General features: G+C 47.4%; 1 protein-coding gene across 1 annotated transcript; it reads right to left on the reverse strand.

Annotated features, from left to right (window-relative positions):
* Positions 1-1,873: 1,873 nt before the first annotated feature.
* LOC128418506 (free fatty acid receptor 3-like) lies at positions 1,874-25,466 on the reverse strand. The gene is made up of 2 exons (XM_053398231.1): positions 25,012-25,466; positions 1,874-3,787 (listed from the first exon to the last, which is right to left on the reverse strand). Exons 1-2 carry the CDS (start codon positions 25,217-25,219, stop codon positions 2,805-2,807), a joined length of 1,191 nt encoding a protein of 396 aa, XP_053254206.1. The 5' UTR covers positions 25,220-25,466; the 3' UTR covers positions 1,874-2,804.
* Positions 25,467-27,216: the final 1,750 nt, after the last annotated feature.

The following is a 27,216-nucleotide window of genomic DNA, read 5'->3' on the forward strand; positions in this document are numbered from 1 at the left end:
CCAGTCATCCTCTGGTTTGCTATGGCAGGTTTGCCACTGCTGTTTGTGCTGCAAGTTCAGATTCAGATTGATGAGCTGAAGCAGGGCTTTCTTGGTGGTGTCCTCCAATCTGCAGAACACCTTCCTGAAGGATATGGTTAACCCCATCAGTTCTGGCTTTTAAGGAGGCCTTGAAAAAAAATGGCTTTGAGCTGGGATGTTTTTGGGGTCATTATTTGTTTATTTTATAAAGGAGACCCACATTATTACAATAAAAAGTAACACTCTTAAGCACAAACACAGCAAATACAGGTTTCCTTATGGGACAATGGTTGGTGGACCTCCAGCATTTGCCACCTGAGGCAACTGCCTCACTCTGCCTAATGGTAGAGCAGTCCTGTTCTTTATCCATGTGTTACCCCTGGTCCTCACCATGGCTTTTGTGAACCTAGCACAGTAGCTTAGCAATGGTTGAGTAACTATTAACCAAGGGTTGTATTTGGTTCATAAAGTTCATTTTACATGTAAACCTGGCCTTTTCACTGAACAATAGTTAAGGAGTTATCACTGCCCCCAAAACAACAGAGCTATGAGTGAGAAGCAGCAAAAGTTTCAAAAAGCTCTCAAAGCTTGCTGGTCATGTTTTTGTTTTTGTTTTATAATAATCCATTTTAGCTTTAGCTATGGTTATTAATGACGGTTAACATTAACCATCAATCCTTGTGGGATGTAATCCACTGGGAGCAGTCAAATACAACATTCTTTGTTTTCCTAGAGAAGACATGCGGGGGAATGTTTGGTCCAGCCAGTCAAAAACTTCCTATTTCCTCCTGGCTGGAGCATCCTTCCTTTGCATGTGACTAGATGTGGGTGTGACCTTACCTGTCCAGGTAACAAAAGAACAAGGCATGCTACCACTCTCTCTCTTTTCCATCTTCCTTTCGCCAGTCTGCAGTCACTGGAATTAACCCCCCCAATATGGGGTAGATCCACATGTACATATTTGTAACTAAGTCTGTCTTCAGGAATCCAACTGTGAACTGAATGTGAGTAAACTTATTTTATTGACTTTCAATAAGATTGTCATGTCTTTATTCTTTTAAGAGGGATAAAGGGGAACTTACCAGGAACATACAATTCAATACTGAATTGTATGATAGTGAGAGGCTTACACAAGCCTGCAACCAGCTATCTGCTGCATGTTAGAAGGGGAAAGTAAACTCTGCTAAGTACAGGGACTTGCTAGCACAAGTTAGGAAGGATATTAATAAACAATATATCCTCTCCTGCCACCCTGAGCATTCCCACACTCCTTAGCAACTCCTGCTTGTGTTACACGGGTTCACTGCATCTTGCCACTTCAAATTACTTGCATTCAGTAAAAAGGATGGGCTTCCTCGCATGTCCTCTGGGAGGTGTTAACAGGCCACATTGGGACCATCCTGGCTGCCCAGAGGGCCTCTTAGATTTCTCACACATCTTGAGAGCAGCTTCAAACATGACAAAAAACGAAAAAAAGAAAGTGCCAAGGCATGAACCGTAGAATCGTATTTCCTCTTTTGGCACTGATGGGTTAACATGCAAAGTAGACAAGATGCATTCAGGTTCCCCCACCCTCCTTGGGGAGATGTGCACCCTCCTTCTTTTGTGAAGTCACTTTCGATGGGATCTGCCCCCCCACCCATCCAACACCACCACACACAAACATGGAACATGATTCTCTACAGTTTTAACACTTGGCGTTCTTTGAGGCAGCGAACAGAGTCCTTGTTTCTTCAGAAAACCCTTTTCCAGAAATGAGTCTGAGTGCCGAAAAGCACATATATGCCCCTTCTCCAGCAGAGCAAGGAAAATAGAAGGAGCTCAGTGTCACATCATCCCTTTTCTGGAGTCTCTGCTAGGCATCACCAAGCACCTCGCCCTGCTGTGAACCATCTCCACAATGCCGCTAGGAACATGTGGAGCAGCATCCAGGATATCAGGAGCCATGGGAACATTTCTCATGGCTCCTGATTTATTTGTCTCCTCCATAACTAGCAGAGCAGTGCCTAGGGCAGGCATAGGTGAACTCAGCCCTCCAGATGTTTTGGGACTACAACTCCCATCATCCCTAGCTAACAGGACCAGTGGTCAGGGGTGATGGGAGTTGTAGTCCCAAAACATCTGGAGGGCTGAGTTCCCCATGCCTGGCCTAGGACCTAGTGGAGGCCTTGTAAGCCACATTCACCACTGGCTGACTTTGGGGGATACAGACAAGAAGCAAGACATGGGGGGAAGCTCATGCGTGGCATGGGAGCTCAATGGATGGAGAAGGGAGAGCCCCATGCCTTGTGGAGCTCATGACAGTAGTGGTGCCTAGTCAGAATGAGCTTGCATCCTACATGCACTCACCAAATTAAACTTATTTTCTTCAAAACATATTCAAAATAAAACTGGAGGGAAGTGCCTCTCACCCATCATTACTTCTAGGCTTCAAGAACCAAGAGGGGAGAGGCTTAATTGGTAGAGCATGAGACCCTTAATTTTGGGGTTGTGGGTTCGAGCCCCATGTTGGGCAAATGATTCCTGCATTGCAAGGGGTTAGACTAGATGTCCAACTCTACATTCCATGATTCCTCAACCCAGCGTGGAAAAGGACTTACGGAGCTTCTCTGGGCACAGTCCAGCTAGCCTCAGAGGTGCAGAAACCACAGAGGTGCATGATACTGAGATTTCAGTTTCGGGGGCCTGGAGCCATTTCTGTCAGACTCAAATCAAATGTTGTAGTATCTGCTTGGCCCACAAAGAAAGTCTCAGTCTCTGGTCATGTCCATAGATGTAGATGGTCATAACCTGGAACAGCAAACTGCCTCCTGGGGACCTGCTCTCCCCAGTTTTTCACTCTCTCTATAGAACACCTTGCGGATCACTGAAGGCAAGGCACAGACCCTCTCTACCCGGGTCAGGAAGCCCCAGCATGAACGTTGCACTGCAGAGGAAGAAAAGTAGAAGATGACTGGATCCAAGCTGGCATTGAAGGTGCTGAGGAGCAAGGCCTCATCCCTCCACCGCGGATCTTCCCATTGGATGAAGCCCACCACGTGGGAGATGTTGTAAGGCGAGAAGCAGACGATGAAGACGGCTAACGTGGCTGACACCAGCCCCACGGCTCGCTGCTTTTTGCTCCTGCGGATGTGCGGCGAGGAGATCACGATCCTCATGAAGCCGAAGTAGCAGAAGCAAGTGAGCAAGGACGGGACCAGGAAAAGGACGATGCCAAGCTCCAGGCGGACGGGGAGAAGGATGGCGAGCTGGACATCTGTGAAGTTCTTGTAGCAGTTCTTATGGGAGCCGTTGTCTGGCTCTGTGTTGTTGTATGGCTGAAACTCGGTGATGTACACAATGCTGCAATGGGCAAAGGAGCAGGCCCAGAGGCCTAGGCTGGCCACAGCCGCGTAAGCCGAATGGCGCCTCAGCTTGTAGTGGATGGGGTAGGCCACGCCCAGGTAGCGCTCCACGCTCACCGCCGTGAGGAAGAGGGTGCTGGAGTAGATGGTGCTGAAGTAGAAGAGGCCGCTGAGGGGACATAGGGGAGCGGGGAGAGGCCACTGCCCGGCAACCGCCTCTGCCACCTTGAAGGGCAGGAAAGCCAGGAAGCAGAGGTCGGAAACAGTGAGGTTGAGGAGAAGGACACAGTTGGGCGTGGCTTTGGTCTTCAGCTTCTTGATGAGGGCATACAGGGCCAGAAGGTTGGTGGGAAAGCCCGTCAGGATGGTGAGCAGGTAGATGGAGAGGTAAACACCAGAAGGCATGCCAGATGCTTTTTCACCTGTGCGGGGAGATAAGGTGTGTGAGAGAAGCCATTTGTGAGGAGAATGAAAGAGGAGGGAAAATAAATCTGATGCCAAGCGGTTGCCCTCAGACATTTCCTTTTTTAAAATGTTGTTGTGGAAGTTCATCAGCATTTTAGTGCAAATTCCTAATATGCACATATATAGATAACAATGGCACATTTTTGCAAAACAGCTTTCCTTTCCATAATGGGTTTTGGTCTGCTGTTTTCACTAATGGGTGCATTCTTATGCACGCCTCGCCTGAGTATATGCAGTGCTATTTTTCTAGAAAAAGAGGTGCCAGAACTCATCGGGAACACCTCTCTCAGTCTCTTAGAATGACAACGGCGCCCACCTGAGAGGTGCCGGAACTGAGTTCCAGTGAGTTCTGGCTTTATACATATGAGTTGGGTAGAGAACAGCATCTCAAAATACAGAGACTGGCAAATTTCAAAGCATGCTGTGTTTGCTCAGGTATTATTTCAGAAAGTGCAAATTAGGTAGGTTTGCCTTTAAATGAGAACTGGATTTATTCTCTCTCTCTCTCTCTCTCTCTCTCTCTCTCTCTCTCTCTCACACACACACACACACACACACATACACTGAGAGGTTGTGGATAAGACCTGCGATGTATCTGAAGGTTGCTGAGACAAGATGGCAACCAGAGCATCTGCTTCTCTGTTTGCTTTGCAAACCATTTTTGATCCACCCTCTGAATTTAACCCCCACAGCAGTCCTGTGTAGGGCAGGTGAGATGTAATCCAGCCAGGGACTGGAAGTCAGCCAAGAAGAGGTGAAGAAAGTTTATTTATTTATTATTTGCTTTGCAATACATGTGAGCCAGGGAGAAATTGAGAGGGCAGCCAATCAAACCCAGCATTTATTTGTTCACCTTGGTAGGTCTGGAGCCAATCTTTCTGTGCCAGCCTGTTCCAATCTCTGCCAGACTGACTGCTCTGGTTTGGGAGTTTTCTGCTGTGAACACTTGGGAAATAAAACATGCCTGGTTTATTCTCTGTCTTTAAGGTCCCCATCTGCACCGTGCATTTAAGGCAGTATCATACCATTTTAAACAGACGTAGCTTCCCTCAAAGGGTGCTGAGAGCTGTAGGAGGCCCCTATTCCTATCAGAGGGCTACAGTTCTCAGAGTTCGATTTTTTACATTACTCTGGGAATTGTCACTGTCTGAGGACAATGGGGGCTGCAGACAACACTCAGCATCCTTAATCCACTACAGCAGTTCCCATGATTTTTTTTTTTTGGGGGGGGGGAGCCTTGACTGTTTAAATTGGTATCAGTGTGTCTGTGGTGCAGAGTGCCTTCCATCAGCTTCTGCTTGTGGCCCACCCCTGTCTGAACAGGGATAGCCTAGCTTCTGTTGTCTGTGCTCTGGTAACCTAAAGGTTTGTTGTTGTTTAGTTATTTAGTCATGTACGACTCTTCATGACCCCATGGACCAGAGCACACCAGGCACTCCTGTCTTCCACTACCTCCCGCAGTTTGGTCAGACTCATGTTTGTAGCTTCGTCCAACCATCTCGTCCTCTGTCGCACTGTCCAACCATCTCGTCCTCTGTCGTCCCCTTCTCCTTGTGCCCTCCATCTTTCCCAATATCAGGGTCTTTTCCAGGGAGTCTTCTCTTCTCATGAGGTGGCCAAAGTATTGGAGCCTCAGCTTCAGGATCTGTCCTTCCAGTGAGGTTAGATTGCTGCAATGTGTGGGTCTGCCCTGAAGATGGTTTGGAAACTTCAGCTGGTGCAGAATTTGGAGGTTCGATCGCTCACCAGGGCAAGATGGTTTGAGCATATTACACTGATTCTGGCCTGACTGCATTGGCTGCCAATTAGTTTCCGGGCCCAATTCAAAATGCTGGTTTTGACCTATAAAGCCTTAAACGGCTCAGGACCGCAATACCTCAAGGACCACCTCTCTCTACAGATGAAGCAACTCAGACCCTGCAATCATCATCTGAAGCCCTTCATCATGAGCCTCCTCCTTGTGAGGTCTGGGGGGTGGCAGCACAATAACAGGCCTTTTCTGCGCTGGCTCTCTGCCTGTGGAACGCGCTCACCAGGGAAGCTCACCTGGTGCCTTCATTATGTATCTTTTAGGTGCCAGCCAAAAGCATTCCTCTTCTTTTAGAGTCAGACCAGGCATCCTCAAACTCTGCCCTCCAGATGTTTTGGCCTACAACTCCCATGATCCCTAACTAGCAGGACCAGTGGTCAGGGATGGTGGGAATTGTATTCTCAAAACATCTGGAGGAATGAGTTTGAGGAAGTTTGAGGAGTATGAGAAAGTTCTAGACCTTTGACTAATTAAACAATCTATGGCCTTTTAAACTTTTGAGGGTGTATTGGTTTTGTTTGTTACTGTGGTATGTATTTCTGTTTCTTTATATGGTAAAGTGCCTTGGGATCTTTGGATGAAGAGTATTGTAGAAATAACAACAACAACAACAACAACAACAACAACAACAACAACATAGTGCAGATGGGGCTACACTGGTGGAATCTACACACATATTTAAAAAGCACTGTGAAAAAGCTTATTAAAATGTTTTGAAAAATACATTGCATTTTGCATAGCTCACTGTCGCCATCTAGTGTCACACTTCACACCATATTTAAAATGTTTTATTTGCAGCTGTATAGCTGAGTCCACTCTTGTTGTTCCTAATGGCTGCAAACTGCTTTGAGGTTTGTTTGTTTGTTTGTTTGTTTGTTTGTTTGTTTGTTTGTTTGTTTGTTTAACAACCAAGTGGCATGTAAATTCTATGAAATTTCTGCCCTGGGGCTGGTGCCTCTGCCTCCTTCTTTACATTTTTCTCCTCCCCAAGTCTGGAAGCCCAGCAGTTTAGGGGTATTAAAACTGGGCTTCTACTTCTCTGCATTGATTTACACGCCATGGTGGCTGAAGGTTATCCAAGCGAGGTCTGAGGAAACCTTGCTCTGAGAGGAGATGCCAGAGCATCTATAAAACTCCCAGGCTTCGCTCCTTACCATATTCACCCCTGTTTTCTCAGTTCTGCACTGGGGCCTGAACTGGCTCCTTCGAGGGATGCACACAAGGACATTCTTCATTCCTAGGGCCTCATAAAAACCAGCACCATAAAAGCAGAAGGAGCGAGTGAAGCTCTACATTCGAAACAAGGGTGCGAAGAGACCACAGTGCCTCCTATTTGCCAAGCGGCCGCTGTAGTGGCAGCATTGGGTGGGGTGGGGGGCTGCCAAGGAGGAAGCAGATCTGGCTTCCAAAGTACGCGACACAGCTGTCACGACCACTGTGGCAGCAATAGGCAATACATTTCATGAAGGCTAGTTCTGCTGCCCCTGTGGATCCTGCAGTCGCCTCACCTTGCCTCGCGAATGTGCCAGCCCTGTGTGTAAGAAGGGATAGCTTCTTACAGCTTAGCATGGAGCCACAGATGCCACTGCTTCACTGCCGGATTTACATGTAAGCTAAATAAGCTATAGCTCTGGGCCCCACTCTCTCTCAGGGGCCCCCCAAAAAATTTAAAGGTGAAATAAAACTGGATGTACAATTCCAAAATATAAGATAAAAATAAAATAAAATAAAGCCTACATACAGTGGTACCTCGGGTTACATATGCTTCAGATTACATACGCTTTAGGTTACAGACTCCGCTAACCCAGAAATAGTACCTTGGGTTAAGAACTTTGTTTCAGGATGAGAACAGACATCGTGCTCTGGTGGCACGGCGGCAGCAAGCGGCCCCATTAGCTAAAGTGGTGCTTCAGGTTAAGAACAGTTTCAGGTTAAGAATGGACCTCCGGAACGAATTAAGTACGTAACCAGAGGTACCACTGTATAGCAACAGTGTTTTGTGTTGTGTAGGCTCCTATGGTGTAAATAATGGGCCCCCAATCATTTTAAGTTAGAGCTTAATAATTATTTCACTATTAATACACTTCTTCTTAATTGTATTTCACTATTAATATACTTCTTAATTGTATTTCGGTTCAACAATTACTTATTTTGTGATGTGCAAATAGCTTAAGATACCTATTAGGTCCATATTACCATATAGCATCTATTCAACACAAAAAATAGCGACAGTTTGTTGTTGACAAAGGACAGCTGGACATATGAAGGGCCCCATTACCTTCAGTAGCTTAGGGCCACATCAAACCGAAAACCGGGCCTGGTCAGCTTCCTGTGTTCCTAAACGATAATTTGGGGTAAGTGTCACAGGAGAAGACGATGCATTCCTACAAATGACTGGTAGGAATTCTTTTGCATCACACCCAATTCCCCATATCTATTAATAGGGTCTTACTTTATTCTCTCTCTCTCTCTCTCTCTCTCTCTCTCTCTCTCTCTCTCTCTCTGTGCCAACTGCAAGAATCAGCTTGTTCCAGAGTTGGCTTTGATATACAACAATCTCTTCCAGCCTGGCAGCATCCCCAGAAAAGGTCAACAGGCACTTTTGGTTTACAAAGCCTGCAGCCATGTGTTTGGACAGAGTGATATGGGCACTGGTCCAGCGCCAGCCTGCTGGCATAAACCATCCTGGCACACTTGGCACTATGCCCTGGGCAACCATTGGCTTTTTTTCTTTTCCTTCCCATCTTCTTTTTGCCCCTCCTGGCGGTCTGTGCTGGCAAAAGGTCCGTTCCTAAGAAGGATCAGGGCCATGAGGTAAAGGGAAGAACAGGAGGAGGAGGAGTAATAATAACAATTTTATTATTTATACCCCGCCCATCTGGGTAGGCCTCAGCCTGGAAAATACTAGTCCCCATGGACAGGTCCCCAATGCCCACTGTGGGTGTCATGATGGCGCAGTGAGCGACCTCCAGCGCCGCGGTGATGACAACAGGATGGTGCCCGTGCTTCCGTGGAGGTGGCATACATTGTTTTCGGAGGTGGGCATGCAGTGGTGGCAGTGGGGGGCATGTGGTGGTGGCTGCAGCATGTGGTGTGAAGGTGGTACTTGGCTGCAGGGGGCATGTGGAGGCTGAAGTTGTCTCACGACAGGGCCGGCCCTACAGGCCAAAGATTCCAGGAAACCCACAAGTGGCACATGAGCACAGCTGCCCTTCACACCTGTTGGCTCTCTTCACCTCAGGCTCGGTGGCACAATGCCCATGTGAGCATGGGCAACACAGGGTGGAATGCAAGATCCCTACACTTTTGTTCTCACAACAACAAGCCTGTGAGGTAGGTGAGGCTGAGAGCCAGTGACTGGTCCAGAAACACACAGCAAGGTTTGTGGCTGAGCAGGAAATGTTCTTGTCGCTGCGCTAACCCACTTGACTCTAGAGAGATGAATTTCTCAGATTGTTAAGTTGTGGGTGAACATATCAGACGACACAGCGATTCTTCAAACAGCTCTTGTTTATTCACAGGCCAGAACAGAACAGAACTGAAGGGTTCAGCCAGCCTGCTTACATAGAGCTCCACTACAACACAACAGTAACCACTTTCTGTAACTATCCAATCACTGAATGTCACTTTCAATCCCTTATTTGCATATGTGGACCTGAGTGAAAACTATCTACAGTATCCCCCTGCTGGCCCAGGATGAGAACTTCAGTACATAACACAGATTAACATTGTGAGTTCCAGCAGCAGCAGCAGCAGCAGCAGCAGCAGTAGTACCTTCATTGGTCACTTGGCAGAAGTGCTTAGTCAATATGACTCTCTGGACAGACTGGCTTATCCCACTGTGCTGGAGAGCAGCAGATGGCCAGACTCACTGCATTGTTTGTCCCAGGCTAGCGAATGGGATCAGAACGGCAACTTTAAGACGAAAATGAGAGATAGGGAAAATATTTGGAGCTGTCTGTAAACAAGGTCAATAAACCCTTTGAGCAAGCACAAGGATGGATGGGGGTCGTTGTGGTGGAAGGGGAGGACACACACACAACCATTTTCCATAACAAATGCTGGCCCCCAAACAGTGGCAGGGGACCTGCTTGGACTCCAGAGGAAACTGTTTTCCATCTCAGAACTGCTGTTTGCTTTGGAAATGGGAGCTCTTAATCTTGCAGATTTTCGCATGGATTATTTTTCTCTGTTCTTTCGCTTGTTTACAGAGCGGACGCTTGCGAAAGCCGCTTCGAGAGACACAAAGAAGCTGCCACTTCTACGAAAGCGACCCGTCTGAGACTCGGTGACGAATGGCAGACCTCTTGATTTGCTTCTTCTAGGGGCAATGTATAGGGTAGCTCAAACAAACTTCCTACACATAGGAGTAGGTCTATCTTTTCCCTCTCACTCTCACTGTGGACAGATCCACAGCATGAATCTGTAGTTTCCTCCTCCCAGAGATGCAGTTCTCAGCACCCTTGACAAACGACATTTCCCAGGATTCTTTGGGGGAAGTTGTGTGCTTTAAATGTGTGCTGGGTGTGCTTTAAAGGCATGGTGTGGATCTGCCCTTTCTCACACTCAGTCACTTTCTTTCCCTCTCTGCAGCTGTCTCTTAATATCTGAGCATTGAGTTTTTAGATTCAGATCAGAACCACAGTGCTGGGGTATGGTGGTTGACCTCCACCTAGGGATGAGGGACAAATTTGATTCTGTTTGCATAAAGGGCAAATCTATGTAATTGGCATTTTCCAAGCAGCATGCAAACCAAAACACAGTCTTCCTTCAAAATTCACACTCCACCGAAGTTTGCAATGCAGTTCCCAAGCCAAGTAATGTGGATTTTATAAACACAGTTGTACATATATTCCACCATTCTGGTGAACCACATCAAAAGGGGTGCAAGGAAGCACAGGATTCCAGTTGCAAAGAATACTGGCTTGCTTTTTAAGGCAGGTTTCTAGTCCTTGTGGACAAAGATGTACTGAAAAGCAGGTGCAAAATGCCTGCTGAAATCTCAGAAGACAGAAGGGGTGAAATCAATAAGATTTATTTTCCATGACTGGGTTACTGTCTCTGCGCTCTACTTTGCGTGACTGTGCCCTAATTTGCTCAATTAATTTCTATACCACCCTTCATTAAAAATCACAGTTCAAAGCATAAAGCAATAAAATAACAATGTTATCAGACAGTAAGGCACACGGTCAAATACAATAAAACTTCAATACAACAGCCTCTGTATAAAGCAGCAGGGAGATAAACTGTTCCGCAAACATCCTTCCTACCACATGAAAATATTAATACAAAATGGTTCTGGAGATATCAGGAGGTTCCCCCCCCCCAAGCCCAAGTGAACAGGTGAGTGAATTCCTTGTGATGACAAGCTTGAGAGGCAGAGAGAGCCTGGGCTGTAGTCCAGAGAAAGATGGACCTATAAGAAGACACCTTGAATCCCTGTTCAGCCATAAAGCTCAAGGGCTGACCCATCCTTCCCCAACCTGCTGCCCTCCCAAAGGTTGCTGAACATCCAACTCCTATCAGGCCCAGCCATCATGGCCAACGTTCATTAATGATGGAAGCTGTAGTCCAAACCTGCTTGCAGATTTCTGGTTCACCATTGGCCCAATTCAGATAGACCATTGGCCCAATTCAGCAAGCTCTTCTCATGCTCTTAGGAAAGCTGTTAGAGGAGAAAGAAGTACCGTAATGTGAAAGAAAGAGGGAGGAGGAATGGAAGAACTTGGCAGCTGGGTGAGTGGGGGAGAAGTAACAATTTGAATGTGCAAGGAGAATGGGAGAAGAAATTACACGACAGGGGTAAAAATACTTTTAAGGGGAAAATGTAAAAGCAAAAAAGCCTTCTTCGCTTAGAGTCTCTGGATTTGCTTGACATGAAAAGACCAAGTCAAAATACCTCCACAGAAAAAGAGCACACTTTTCTTGAGGAAAATGGAACTCAGGATCTCCGTGCAAGGAAATCACCGCAGCAAAGAATTTAGCAATGTTTTCAAAGGTGGATCAGGCTGTCAGCAGACAAGGATGCCAAGCTTTTCCTCCACCTGCCACCATTTTGTGACTGTCTCTGCCCCTGCACCACCATTTTGTGACTGGTGGGCCTTGGTAACTTTCAGCTATCTCAAGAGGACCCTGAGGATAGAAAGACTGAGAACCCCTGCCTGTTAGCCTTACAGGCATTTAAAGACTGCTATAATGCCTTCAATGACATCATCAATGACTTTTCTTGTTTTCATTGCATTTGTTTAAAAAATTGTGTTGTTTTTTGGGCATCTGTTAATCCCACTTTTGTGTTTTAGTTCTCTTCTTATTTAATATTGAGATTCGGCCAAAATGACACAAGCTCATTTCCTAATGCTACAGTTTAGCAACTCTGTGTAAAGTTCATTCAAATAAAACCCAAGTTACAAGTTGGCACACAATTTATTGCTCATAAATTGAAACAATCCAGCTGTTGACATAAGCTATCAGACATTGTTAATGGTTGTCCAGCTAAGAGATGCACCAGCCAATGGCAATAATAACATGCTATCGGAATAAGCTAATGAAATGCCCCCTGGAGTAGATGTTGATTGGTGGTAAGAGCTGCTGGTGTGTGTGTGTCTGATTCTTACGCACGCTGGACGGGGCTGTGGCATCATTGGGTGTGGAGCAAGGTTGGCACCAGGAAGGAAGGAAGGAAGAAATAATGGGGAAGCACCGAAGGGCCAAAGTGCATTGGGTGGAGATGGAGAGCCTCCCTCACACACGTTAGAAAGGAAGTGGGGGATACCCCTATATTTCACATTAAAGCTGAGCCAAAATTTCTCAGAAGACATTTCTGCCAGCAAGTTGTAGTGCAGCATACCTGCCAAGGGCTCCAGAAAAAAGGGGGCAGAGATCACATTGAAAAAAGGCACACATTGTCATGGGACTTGCCCAAGTGCACGTCCCAGAAGACACATGTCCCAGTATTTCTGAAGAAGTTGGATGGTATGGTGCAGGGGTGGGAAACCTCCACCCCACAGGGCCATTTCCCCCAAACTACACCCATCTGTTAGCTGATGTCTCTTGTGGCATCATCTGATGGGCAGGAGGGCAGGGTAAAAGTCTACCTTGGCGGCCTGTGCCTGTTCCCATGAATCAGCGATGGATAGCTCAGCTGGTAAAGCATGGGGCTCTTTATCTCAGGGTCGTGGGTTCAAGCCCCACATGGGGCAGAAAAAAGAAAAGGAAGATTCCTGTATCGCATGTGGTTGGACGAGATGATCCTTATAGTCCCTTCCAACTCTACAATTCTATGAAATGTGCATGCCAAAAATATGTAGATCGGGAGAAAATTGCACTAAATTACCGATGAATTTCCATGGGGAATTTAAGGGAAACTGCAAATCTACCATATTTTTTGCTCTGTAAGACGCACCAGAGCATAAGATGCACCTAGTTTTTGGAGGAGAAAAACAAGAAAAAAAATATTCTGAATCTCAGAAGCCAGAACAACAAGAGGGATCGCTGCACAGCGAAAGCAGCGATCCCTCTTGCTGTTCCGGCTTCTAGGATAGCTGCGCAGCCTGCATTCGCTCCATAAGATGCACACACATTTCCCCTTACTTTTTAGGAGGGAAAAAGTGAGTCTTATAGAGCAAAAAATACGGTATTTTGAGAACCAAATTTAAGGTTGGAAAAAATGAAAAACTAAGAGAATCCAAAATTGGGAGATTTGTTCATCTCCAGTATTGCCACCCGGTATGAGGAATTCCTTTGGCCCAAGATCTTCCAAGGGTTTGGGGAACAGCTGTCACTCAGTGGCAGAGCATCAGCTTTACATGCAGAAGATCCCAGGTTGAATCTCCAAGTCAGGTTGTCCTCTATCTGAAACCCTGGAGAGCAGCTGCTGGTCAGAGAAGATAGTACTAAGCTAGATGAGTCAGTGGTGTGACTCAGTAGAAGGCAGCCTCCTATGTTCTGTGACCTATGTTCTTCAGTGCCCTGGGAGCAGCCCCGGGGGCGGCAGGGGCCAGCTGGCGCATGGCATCACTTACAGGCATTGTCCCCCAGCCTAATTGCCACTTTCCTGGATACATCACCAAACCACCCTGTGCAAAAGGTCGTGAACAGCCAGCCCTGTTCCTTGAAATGATCCATCTGAGACAGCAAAGCTGTTGATGGAAGGAGATGAGCTCAAGAGGTGACGGAGATGAGATTATGCCAGATCAGATGGCAAATGGTTGCTGGCTGCAGCGGTTGTTCTGTGCTCTCATATCACTGGGGAGGAAGTGGCTGCAGATCTAACTCTATTGCTCCTGTCCCTGTTAAGGTGAATAATAATAATAATAAGACCTTTCCGGACACTCAGTTGCATGGTTGAGTTGAATCACTCCTACGACATATGCTGGCTTTCATGAAGGAACTGCGGGGAAAGTTGGAAATTCACTTCCAAGCCTAAGGACCTCACTCTTTCAACTGGATCCCAGAGAGGACACAACATCAACTCGCAAAGGTCAATACCTAGAAGAGAAACTTGCTTGGGAAGACCACTCTACACTGTCTTGAATAGAAGGAGGGATTTGCTAAATGTGAGGGAGCCAGTGTGGTGTAGTGGTTAAGAGCGGTAGTCTCGTAATCTGGTGAACCGGGTTCGATTCCCCACTCCTCCACATGCAGCTGCTGGGTGACCTTGGGCTAGTCACACTTCTCTGAAGTCTCTCAGCCCCACTCACCTCACAGAGTGTTTGTTGTGGGGGAGGAAGGGAAAGGAAAATGTTAGCCACTTTGAGACTCCTTCGGGTAGTGATAAAGCGGGATATCAAATCCAAACTCTTCTTGTGCAGCTCACCAGGAATTAATCCTGGAATTTGATCTCACAGTCAGGGCTGGTTTTAATTATAAAAAGCAGGAATTGTGCAACAGAGGAGGGGAAACTTTTTCTGCCAGAGGGCCGCATTCCATTCTGGGTGACCTTGCAGGGCCGCATACTGATGGTGGGCAGGAACAAACGCAAAGATGGGTGGATGAAGGAATGTGAATCATAGCTTTGTGCAGTAAGCTCACTCTGTATGCACACCAACTCCTCCCTATCCTCCATTGAGATAAGCACGGAGTTATGTGTCCAGAGTTCAAAGACACATTATAACTAGGCAAAAGCACCCAAGACTGGAGATGGGATGTTTTCCTGGGGAGAGGGGGGTAGATTATGCAATGAGAGGGTACCCATTTGAATTCTCATCCTACTTCGCTTCCCTCCACCCCACCCCACCGCTCCTTGCTTTCAGCAAGTTTGTCATAATTGGGCTCCTTCCTGATTCCTGGAAATTAAGGCACAACTTCGTAAGAATATGTGAGCCAGGAAATCAGATGGCCCCCTCGCCATTAGCTGTAATGATTCTCACCAATGTCTGGGGACCAACAAAAGGCAGGCAATTAAAGGCCAATTTACTGCGGGGCCTGATGGTGGCCCGACACTATTAAGCGATGTCTGAATGGAAGCCAACTGGGCAGGACAATGCACAGGGCCGACCCAAGACATTTTGGCACCTGAGGCGAACCACAAAATGCCAGGGGAAAGGGGGTGAGTGAAGAACAAGGGGGGAATAAATATCTCCATCAGGGTCAAGTATGGAATAGATATCTACGTCTGGAAAAAGGGGCAAGGAATCGAATCAACCTTACCTGAATCAAAGTGGGAATCAAAGGCTGTTATGGGAGAGAAAGGAGCCCATGCTGAATCAAAACTGGGTAGGACAGAGCCCAAGAGACCATCCCTTGCTGTTTTCTCCCCAGGGGTGGGAGGAGATCAGCAGTTCCTCCCATTCACCAAGAGGCTGCTGGAGAGGTGACATGGGGGCTGCTGCTGAGAGGGCAGCTGATTCGGCCTCCAAGGAGCATGCCACAGCCATTGCTGCCACCACACCACCAGCAGCAGACAATACATTCCTTGAAGGCTGGATCTGCTGCCCCTATGGATCCTGCTGGCTGAAGCAGTCACCTCACCTTGCCTCATGGGTGGGCTGGCACCATCATTTTGACAATCAACCCTTGAAAAGCTTCTCCTGGGCCTATGGGAGAAAGGGAGGCACAGGGCTACTGATGGACAGAGCTTCATAATAAAAGTGTGGAGACCCTGTGACCCACACACACAACCCCAAAAAAGTTTCATATCAAAAATGGAATGCTCAACACCTGCCAACTGCACAAGAATAGTTGGCAATGTTCAATCCAGTTTCTGTGGGCGCCTTTGGCAAGATGCCTCCAGAGAGTCTGCTGTCTTGAGTGAGCCTACACTTTTCTGCCTCTGCCACCGCTGCCCTATCTCATTTGCCCTATCCCTCCAGAGCAAGCGGAAGTGTCTCCTCCACATTCTCACTCTGGTTGTAGCCAATGCTAGTCCTACACAGAGGAGACCCATTGAAACTAGTGAAGGTGACTAACTTGGGCCTGTTCAGAAAAAAGGCTTTGTTTTTCAACAGAGAGCACATTAAAGGGGGGCAGGGAGTGCTTGCTGGTTTATAGGGCTGGAGTGCTTTGTCAATGAATGTGTGATTTGATTTTAAGCCTAGATCATATTGGCATTCGACATCTGCAATATGTTTCCTGAGAAGTTCTCTTGCCGATTAATATCCCACCGGGGTGAGGCAACCCATGGGAAACATATGACACTCAGGATACTGGGAGCAGGGGGAAACATATTGGGGGAGCCAGTCTGATCTGTGATTAACTTCCTGTCCCAACCAAGACCTACACAGAATCTAGGGCAGAAGGAACATTTCAATTCCCTAGCCACTGATTGGGCCTTGATGGGGAGCCCTTTCCCCCACTAAGCGTCCAGAATCCTAATCTGTAAACAATAGTTCTTTAGCAAGATGCCTAAACTACAGAAGCCTCATATGACAGCATGAGATGCCAAGCCATTTTGTTCCACCCACCCCAGATCTTCTAACCTCCTTGCTTTTGACCTAGAAGCGCTGGCTACTTTCCTCTGAGAACATGACGAAGGCAACAGGAAGATTTGCGCTTTGTTGACAGCACCTCTTCCAGGGTCATTCATGCGATAGAACCGGGCTGTCAGATCAAAAGTGTTGTGTCTTGTTTTTGATGATATCATAGGAAGCCCTGGCTGGCTGGCTCCGCAGAGGTGAATGTGCCTTGGAACATTATTGCCCCTCAGGGTTTGAATAGGCATTCTCTCATATCCTCCTTCTCTGAAATGTGATTAGCTGAGAAGTGCCAGTGGTTGCCAGGGCATGCTTGTTGTCTTAAGAGCTTCATAAGTGGGATCTGCAGCAAAATGTTGCAGTGTACTGCTCTTTAGGGTTCCTGACAGCCATAAAAAGCTTAAATCTGGTATAAGAAGAGCCATCTGGATGAGGCTGATGGTCTATCCAGCCCAGCATCTTGTTCTTACAGTGGTCAACCAGCTCACAAGCAGGACCTAAGCACAACAGCGCCCTCCCTCCTTGCGATTCCCAGCACCTGGTATTCAGACACATGCTTTCTGTGACAGTGGAGGATCTTCATTGGCTCCCAGTACGTTTCCGATCACAATTCAAAGTGTTGGTGCTGACCTTTAAAGCAGTAAATGGCCTCGGTCCTGTATACCTGAAGGAGTGTCTCCACCCCCATAGTTCAGCCCAGACACTGAGGTCCAGCACCAAGGGCCTTCTGGCGGTTCCCTCACTGCAAGAAGTGAAGTTACAGGGAACCAGGCAGAGGGCCTTCTCGGTAGTGGCGCCTGCCCTGTGGAACGCCCTCCCACCAGATGTCAAGGCAATAAACAACTATTTTACTTTTAAAAGACAACTGAAGGCGGCCCTGTTTAGGGAAGTTTTTAATGTCTGATGCTGTTATTTTTAATATTCAGTTGGAAGCAGCCCAGAGTGGCTGGGGAAACCCAGCCAGATGGGTGGGATATAAATAATATATCATCATCATCATCATCATCATCATGACCATTGTGTTCAGTAGCCAGTGATAGCTTTATCTTCCATGAATTTACTTATCCTCTTTTAAAGCCATCCAAGTTGGTGGCCATTCCATAGTTTAACCATGTGCTGTGGGAAGGAGTGTTTTCTTTTGCCTGTCCTGTCCAGCAATCAGCTTCATAGGATGCCCACCATTTCTGGTGTTAGGAGAAAGAGAGAAAAAACTTCTCTCTAGCCCCCTTTCCATGCATCATTTTATACACTTGTATCACGTTGCCACTTCCTTGCCTCTTCTCTAAACTAAAACATCCTAAAGGGCTGCAACCGTTCCTTGTTGGTGAGCTGCTCCACCTCCCAGCATCCCCTTCTCCTCACCTGTCAGTTTCCTCATAGTTCTCAACTGATGTTCAACACTCCATGGCTACGGAGCATGCTCAATCCATATTAGAGTGGGTCTTTTTTTGCAGGTAGGGGGCGTTCACCAGGGTTTCAGACATTTGCCTTTCCCAACTCGGCATGGAGGTGCTGGGAACTGAACCTGGGACTTTGTGCCTGCAAAGTAGGCACTCTAACTGCTAAGAAACAGCCTCTGTTTCATTCATGGCTGCCTGAACCCAAATACCCCACATTCTAATCCAAGGCCACTTTCACACAATATATTTAAATTTTAGAGCATTGTGCTACAGTCATGGCTTCCCTCAAAGGATTCTGGGAGCTGAAGTTTGAGGTGAGTGCTGAGAGCTGTTGTTAGGTGAAACCCCAAGTCCGCTCCCAGAGCTACAATTCCCAGAGTTTCCTGGGAAGAGCGAACTGTTAGATAAACTACTCTGGGAATTGTAGTTTAGGGAAGGATATGGGCCTGCTAACATCTCTCAGCAATCTACTGCTCCCAGAATCCTTTGGGGGAAGCCATGACTGTTCAAAGTGGTATCATTGTGCTTTAAATATATTGTGTGAATGTGGCCCAACAGACTGTTCCCTGTCTGGGATAGCCTACCTGGAAAAACTGTTTTTTACCTGTGAAAATTCTACAGAGCACAGAAGGCATACAGCTCTGGATGGGATAAAGTTGTAGGGAGGGGGGCAGATGGCAAGTTGCCTAGTTATGCTTCCTAAGGCATGATGGGATTTGCAAATTGCAGAGGCTCTTCTGCTATACGCCAGCAAAAACAATGAGCTTGTCAGCAATCTTAACAAGATGGTCTTTAACCTCTGTTACTGGGAGATGGCAGACAGCCCTCCGAGCTAGGAAGTCTATTGCACGGTGCAGTTGTTCAGCTTCAAACATTACACACCACCTTTCTCCTCTGTACTGATATGATCACACACACCTGGCAGCAGGCAGCTGAGCCCTTGCAATCCGGAGATCAGGGCTTGCTGCTTAGTCTAGAGCAGGCATGGCCAAACTTGGGCCTCCTGATGTTCTGGGACTACAATTCCCATCATCCCTGACCACTGGTCCTGTTAGCTAGGGGTGATGGGAGTTGTAGTCCCAAAACATCTGGAGGGCCAAGTTTGGCCATGCCTTCATCTAGAGGCTGGCTGCAAAGGCTGAGAGAGCATATCACCTGCAGAACCTCCCAGTCACCCCAAAGGATCACACGGCAGGTGAACAGGAAAAGGCCCATTTTTGCCTGAGAGCCACTGCCACTCAATGCAGACCAAGCTGACCCTTCCGCTGGATGCTCAACGCAAGGTTTTCAAAAAGCTAAGGCACTTGGGCAGGGGATAAGCAGGAAACAAGCAAGCCAGCTTTGAGGGCTTTCTCCCTTGAGTAGTAAATGAAGCTTCTCCAGCCCGCCATCTTATTTATGGGGAACAAATGTAGACCCCATGGGCTAAACCCATCACTTGCCATGCTCAGAGCAGACCCACTGAAATTGCTCAGCGTGGCTAACTTAGGCCCATGAATGGGTGTATTCTGAGTAGAACTCAGGTGGATACAATGCACAGTGCACACTCATCTAGTCCATCCCTCCCTGCCAATGTAAGAGGACACCTGCTATTGGAGATTCTCTGATCACTGGCAGTGGGTGAGGTGGGGCACAGCTGCCCTTCATCACCAGTATCAGTGCAATTTACCTGGATAGATTGGGTAGAGCAGCGAGGAAGGTTTGACTGCACAGAAGCACCTGCAGACAATCCACCCATGTATCCACGCAGCCTAACCTTGCTGCTGCCCTGGTCCCATCCAGGTAAGCTGCCGCGGCACCCATGCCCAGAGGGTGACTGGAAAACTCTTCTGTACCACCCCAGCTGCTTCTGTCTTTGATAGGCAGCTATCCAGCCTCTGCTGGAAAACTTCTAACAAAAAGAAGACCCACCACCTTGCAAGGCAACCTGGTCCACTCTCAAACAACTCGTACCATTCAAGATCACCCCAGGAGCATGCGCAGAGTCACTTCCACGCATCACTCACGATGCAAGACCCTGCAGACTTAGGACAGAGAACACCTTCCAGTTCAAAGGCTACGGCTTTCCCACAAGCCTGAGTCACACCACTTCTCTTTTCAAGAAAACAAGTGCCAAATCCTTATATATAACCCCAGCTAAGATAAAAAAAGAATTAGCAGTCTGATCCTATGCACATCATGGTGTGGCATTGTGTCACTAGCTCTGAAGTCTTTTGAAGGGAATTAGGCCAATGCACAGAGGATCTGTCTGTCAACCCTGGTTGCCGAAGAGGTCTGCGTTACTCAGTGGCAGATGGAATGGAATCTAGGTGCCTGGCACCACCTTAAATTGAGCTCAGGCTTGGTTTGCCCTGCATGGAAACCTGGCTCCTGTGTACTTGCAGTGGTGAGATTACTTTGGTGTGTGACTTTTGCTGGGAAAAGCAGAGACATCACCTTGCCAACAAAGGTCCGTATAGTTAAAGCTATGGTTTTCCCAGTAGTGATGTATGGAAGTGAGAGCTGGACCATAAAGAAGGCTGATTGCCGAAGAATTGATGCTTTTGAATTATGGTGCTGGAGGAGACTCTTGAGAGTCCCATGGACTGCAAGAAGATCAAACCTATCCATTCTGAAGGAAATCAGCCCTGAGTGCTCACTGGAAGGACAGATCCTGAAGCTGGGCCACCTCATGAGAAGAGAAGACTCCCTGGAAAAGACCCTGATGTTGGGAAAGATTGAGGGCACAAGGAGAAGGGGACGACAGAGGATGAGATGGTTGGACAGTGTTCTTGGAGCTACCAGCATGAGTTTGACCAAACTGCGGGAGGCAGTGGAAGACAGGAGTGCCTGGCGTGCTCTGGTCCATGGGGTCACGAAGAGTTGGACACGACTAAACAACTAAACAACAACAGACAACGGGAGTGTATTCCTGTTGATTCTGGTGGACCTCTCAGTGATGCTTCAGTACCATTATCAGCCACACTATCCTTCTGAGCACGTGGCTGGGATGTAACTGCTTCGAAGCTGCTTTGGTCCCTCCTGGAGGGTCTCTCTCTCTCTCTCTCTCTCTCTCTCTCTCTGTGTGTGTGTGTGTGTGTGTGTGTATGAAAAATTCCCTTCCCAGAGTAAGTCAACTGGCACAGGGTAGTCATTTATTTATTATTATTTTAATGCTATTGTTATCATTGTGAGAGCTGCATTGAGCTTGACACTGTTGTTGAGAAAGCTAAGTGCACATGTTAAACCAATCAGTCACTGGATATTATTATTAGTTACATCACATTTTTTGACAGGAGAGCACAGCAGCAATTTATGGCATCACAATCTTGCATGATTTTGTGCCATAATCTCACTCAACAAGCTTTCCCCCCCCCCTCTCCAGGGCTGTGAACTTGTGTGGCACTCCAAAACATGTGTTTTGGGGCATCATGCTCTCATGCAAGCACATGGGCCTGAAAAAGTGCTTTTTAGGGGGCTGCAATCTCGCACAGATTATGTGAGTCACCTGTGAGCATGGCCCAAAAGCTCAACAACTTTGTGGGGTGTCCTGGTTTTTACTTTTTTGCAATATGGCAACCCTAGGATTGAGGAATATGGCAGAGCTGGTGCAATTAGTACCAAAATCGGGCCTCCACAACCAGTGACCCACCAAGCTGAACACAGTCCACTTCCCCAATGTGTTGTGATCTGCCTTGTACTCAACAACCCCATCTTTCAGCTCTCCCAGGAAAACAAGGAAAACATCAATTTGAATGACTTTCTAGCAGGCTATGGTTTGTGGCTGATGAGCTGAGGCCAGCTTGGTGGTTCGTGTTGCACAGGGATAGGCAACCACCATCCTTGTAGATGGCCTTTAACTTCAAGAAGAAAGGAGTCATCAGATGTCAATACCTGTCTCTAATCTTCCTTTCACAGTGTTGGGATACTCCTTAGTGGTTTGTCAATTTCATCTGTTTTTACTTCATCTGTTTCAGGCTTCAGAGAGGCATAACACTGAAAAACAGATGCCTGGGAAGAACCCTGGCATGAATTAAACCCTAGCCTTCCCTAAATCAGCTCAAGTGTATTTGGACTTCTCTGGATTATAAATGGAGACATTAAGAGTGCCTGGAATTCAGCCACCTCTGGGGGGGAATACAACCTGGTTGCCATGTAAGGGGAATGGTGGAAACTGGGATTGCACTTGCCCACAAAATGGGGAAAGAAGACAGGAAGTTCATTTGCAGCTCCCTTGGGAGGCGAGATACGTGAACCATGTGCTCTGCAGACACCTGAGGGCTGTTTCACCTGCTGCATTAAGAGCTTCAGCTCATCACATCTGATCATGCAACCCCATGGTTACTCATTCCTCTGAATACCATTTGCTGGGAATAAAAAGTGGGTAGAGTTGTTCTTGAACTCAGTTCCATCTTGCAGGCTTCCCATAGGCATCTGGTTGGTCAGTGTGAGATCAAGGTGCTGGAACAGATGTGTCTTTGGTCTAAACCAGAATGGCCTTCTTATATTCTTATGTTAACTACGGTAGTTGTCAGTTGTCAGTTCCATAGAGACCGGGCTCCAACAGGTGTTATCTTGGGGCAGATGCCACAGGAGTCTGCATGTATTTTAGGGGTGGAGGCAGAAGTTAAATACTGAAAGAGGAGATCAGGGTCATCTCTCCTAGCAAAAATGAGAAGATAGTTCCTGTATATGGTGTCTCAGGTTCTACAAATGCTTGAAACTTACTCTTTTTCTTTCTTTTTTAAAGGAAGGTGGGAAATCTGGGGATAATTCATCCAGCGGGAACAAGCACACTTCCTTGCTGACACCATGCTAGCGCCAATGCCCTACGCCCTATGATCAACAAGGATGCAAGCCACCAAGTCACCATTTTGATTTCCTCCAATGAAGCATTGCTGCAGGGCATTGTGGGAAATTTAAATGGCCGCCTGCCGCTTGGCTCTGATGGCAGTTCTGACGTCACTGCCATTTCTACCACAGCCAGGTGAGTCCACCAGGGTGCTCAATGACTCCTGCATGAGCCCATCCAGACACTTTGCCAAGGATCCCGTCAAACTTGGAGCCTCTGTTGGAGGTTGAGAGTTTCAGCGGGATGTCCTTCTGGAGGGGAAACCATGTTTGTGGGTTACAGGAAACATAGAGTCTTACTGCATCTTGAAGGTGAACAAGCTTATCGCGGCATATGTTTTTATGGCTTTAGTTAAAGCCATGGTTTTCCCAGTAGTGATGTATGGAAGTGAGAGCTGGACCATAAAGAAGGCTAATCACCAAAGAATTGATTCTTTTGAATTATGGTGCTGGAGGAGACTCTTGAGAGTCCCATGGACTGCAAGAAGATCAAACCTATCCATTCTTAAGGAAATCAGCCCTGAGTGCTCACTGGAAGGTCAGATCGTGAAGCTGAGGCTCCAATACTTTGGCCACCTCATGAGAAGCGAAGACTCCTTGGAAAAGACCCTGATGTTGGGAAAGATTGAGAGCACAAGGAGAAGGGGACGACAGAGGATGAGATGGCTGAATAGTGTTCTCGAAGCTACAAACATGAGTCTGACCAAACTGCGGGAGACACTGGAAGACAGGAGTGCCTGGCGTGCTCTGGTCCATGGGGTCACGAAGAGTCGGACACAACTAAACGACTAAACAACAAAATGTTTTTATGGACCAGAGCATGCATAAAGCAATAACTTATAGGGTATAAATATCCTGGCTACACGCACAATAAGAAAAAATATTGCCCCTCAAACACCAACAGTGTAAGAGTTAGATGGTTGGAAGAGTGCCAAAGTACTTATGCAGAGCCTGAATGAAAACAGAATCCAATCAAATGAATCTAAGACTTTGCTGGTATAGGCACAAGTCATCTAGCTGCTAGTGACTAATGGGGTGCTCAGCAGTGAAAGCAAGCATGTCCAGAAAGGGAATTGCTCTCTGCTGTGAGCTTGCCACTTACAGGAATGGTTGAGAACAAGATCCAAGGATATAAATTCCTATATGCTGGGATTCACTTAGACACATGGACTTGGTATGCCTCTTGGCACCACAGGCTGAAGCCAGCCTTCTCCAAGTTCTTGGGTGTTTGCAGCACATCGGAAGGGGCTCTACACATGCTCCTATGTGCTTGCAGAGAGCTTATGCACTGTGGGAACTGGAAACCCCATTTTTGGAAGTCAGTTTCACAGAAGGTATGTCATCCTTGGAGATGGAACTCCAGTAGTTGCTTCCTTCCCTTCCCACCCCACCCCCCTCCTGATATCACTTCTGGAAGTGTAGAATAGGCAACAGCTCTAGAGTTTCTGGCCAATATCCCAAACCACCACCCAACAAATCGTGCAAACTCAACAGAACTTTAGATGTGTGGCTTCTTGCACAGCAGGAAGCCCTGGGTTCAAATCCTCACTCAGCCGCAAAGCTTACTGCCTTGAGTAAGCTTCTTCTACCTTTTTCTCCCAGGAGCTCAAGGTGGCTACATGGTTCTTCCCCCTGCCATCTGCCCTTTAATCTGAACAACAACCCTGTGAGGTAGGTTAGGCTGAGAGGCAGTGACTGGTCCCAGGTCACCCAGTGGGCTTTGTGGCTAAGTGGGGATTTGAACCTTGATCTCCCAGGTCCTAGTCCGATGCTCTAACTGCTACACCACACTGCCTCCAATAATTCTCATCTATCTGTATATGACTAAACCTCACAAGGTTGTTGTGCAGATAATTCCCACTCCTGATACGCCATCTCTGAGCTTCTTGGACTGAAAGAGACAGATACAAAATGATAAATAAATGCCATGTGTATCTCTTGCCTTTCACAGGCATAATCAGGACCCTTTTTCTTTCGCTCTCTTCCCAGCTGGCTCTGCAGCAGATTACAAAGATTTCTCTCTTTTTGTGGGGTGTGGGGTGGGAAATGCATATGTATTTGGAGGACAAGTTTTGGAGCACAAGTTTTGGAGGACCTGAATCAACAACTGGTTACTCATTTCTTGGTTTGTTAAGAGAATGGGGATCAGAAATGCAGGAGAATCTTAGATATTAGAAATCAATCACTCAGCACCTCCCGAACATATATTTGACATCCACCTTAGCACTTACCTCCCTGGGTTGGGGAAACCGGACACCTGGGTCCCTTAAGGAAAGGAGGAAGGAAAACCTCTATTGCATCACCACCGCCCAGTCTTGTCCTCGAGATTTCTTTTGCAAGATTCTCTGCTCTGTAAATTTGGAGGTAGCAGACCCCTTGCTGGCTTCTCTTCGCTCGAGTCCTGGATCTCGCCCGCCGCTCCACCTGGACCCTTTGCATCCAACCGAAAAGTGTCCTAGCGGACCGCTTGGAAGACGCCTGACTCGCGAAGAGCCAGGGGGCGGGGCTGCCAAGAGGGTGGGCGGGACTTCGAGGAGAGCCGTGGCGCGGGAGCTGCTGAATGGGGCTTGCCAGGAGAGCGCCCGTGAGTGAGCGCGCCTCCCGATCCTCTTCGTGCTTACTCGGAAGTAACTCCCGGCACGTTCAGCGTGCGAGGCCATCTTCCCAGGTAAGCAGATCCTGGAACCTTCCCGAGCCATATCTGGAAAATGGGGCTGGGGAGGCAATCCTACCCGCGCACATCCTTGCTCCGAGTAAGCCTCCTGGGACTCAGCAGGAGTTACTTCCGAGTAAACACGCAGAGGATCGGGCTGCAGGCTGCTGGGATGCAAACAGAAGGATGAGGGACAGGTCAACAGGCAATGGGAAGGAAGCGGTGTTCATCTTAACGCAAAGAGGAACAAGATTAACACGATAACAACTCGCAGGCGAACTCTGAGCAGGTGCACTTTTCCCTGGCGCGGGCTGAGCTATTCCTGATCCTCATCAGTTGGTCATAGATGGATCATTACATTCACAGCAGTGGCTCTCCAAGGTTCCAGACAGCAGTATTTCCAAATCCCACCTGAGTTGAACATGTGACCTTAAAGCATTTTGTCACTGACTACTCCTTTTGCCCAGAATCAGCAAAAACGGAAGATGACGGCCCCATCTGCACTATACGTTTAAAGCGGGATCTTCCCGTCTCCTTTCTGTCCCTGAGACAGCCAGGTTGAAAGAGGTGTGCAGCACAAGACGTGGTTTTACTGTCCAGACCAGCAAAACACCAGCTGGCTGGCAACCACTACATCCTTCATGAATTTAAAAAGCATTGGCGCTTTCTCTGGGCGAGAACCTAGCAACCCCACCTAGTGGTTAGGGCAGCCCTGCATAGCCAAATGAGCTCGGAATGGAGCGAGAGCTGCTTCTGGTTGCTTTAAGCAGCCCCTTGGTAACTCGGTCGAGCCGCGTTGACTCTTTCACCCCTGTGCACCTGCTCCTCCTGTGCCAATATTTGTGTACCTTTCCACCCCACTCCACCCCGCTTTTACACTCTTCCTATTATGTTAAATGACTTCCCCAATAAAAGAGCCTTCGTTCCTCCAGCAACCTTGTGACTCAATATCACTAGTTATCTGTGTTCTTCACCGTTTTACAGCTTCTTCCTTAAAGGATTAATAATGTCTCTCAAGCAAACAGGAAAGGGGGGAGGGAGGTTTATAAGTGCACCAATGTGCCCGGGACAACGTTGTCCTGGCTTTCTTACCCGCGGTGCATCTGGTGCCAGCTTCAGGAAGTGGTTTGAGCAGAAACAGGGTTGTCAACCATTTCGTTTTTTATTGGTTCAGTGTCTCCAGAAAAAAGCCAGTAAACATCAGAACAACACAACAAAGCTTTTTCTTTTCTTTTAATGCCGTATTGTCCAGGCACCACTTATGATGCATCTAAATTCTTCTCTAGCTCCAGAGCGTGTCCTGCATTACAGAGGACAGTTCTCTGTTTGAACGGTCTTCCATCAGGCTGCAAGAGAGGAGGGGTGCAGGGTTGCACCATCAGCGCAGCTGAAAGTTCAGCCTTGAATTTGTCCACCCCAGCTGGGCATTAGATGAACTTACATAACTAAGAACTTTAACCCTTGTTCGCTTCTCTCCTTCTCCTTCCCAGTCCATTTTCCTTTTGTGTTTCATGTCTTCTTAGATTGTAAGCCTGAACCCAGGGACTGTTTATAGTTAGTTGCTTTATTGAAAGCATCTTCTGTTTGAAGGGCTGTTCTTTCAAAGACCAGTTGTGGAAAGGTTTAGCAGCTTTTAAAGGGCCAAAGAAGCCAATATGGATTAGGTGCTCCATTACCTAGTTTAAGTTTGTCTCTGGGAAATTCTTCCATATGCTTTTCGGAAATTATCTGTTGGGTGAAGACTGCGTGCTCAGTTGCTCCACCTAGAGGCCTGGTGCAGCAA

The sequence above is a fragment of the Podarcis raffonei genome, chromosome 8, assembly GCF_027172205.1.
Source record: "Podarcis raffonei isolate rPodRaf1 chromosome 8, rPodRaf1.pri, whole genome shotgun sequence".
In the NCBI taxonomy this organism is placed as follows: Eukaryota; Metazoa; Chordata; class Lepidosauria; order Squamata; family Lacertidae; genus Podarcis; species Podarcis raffonei.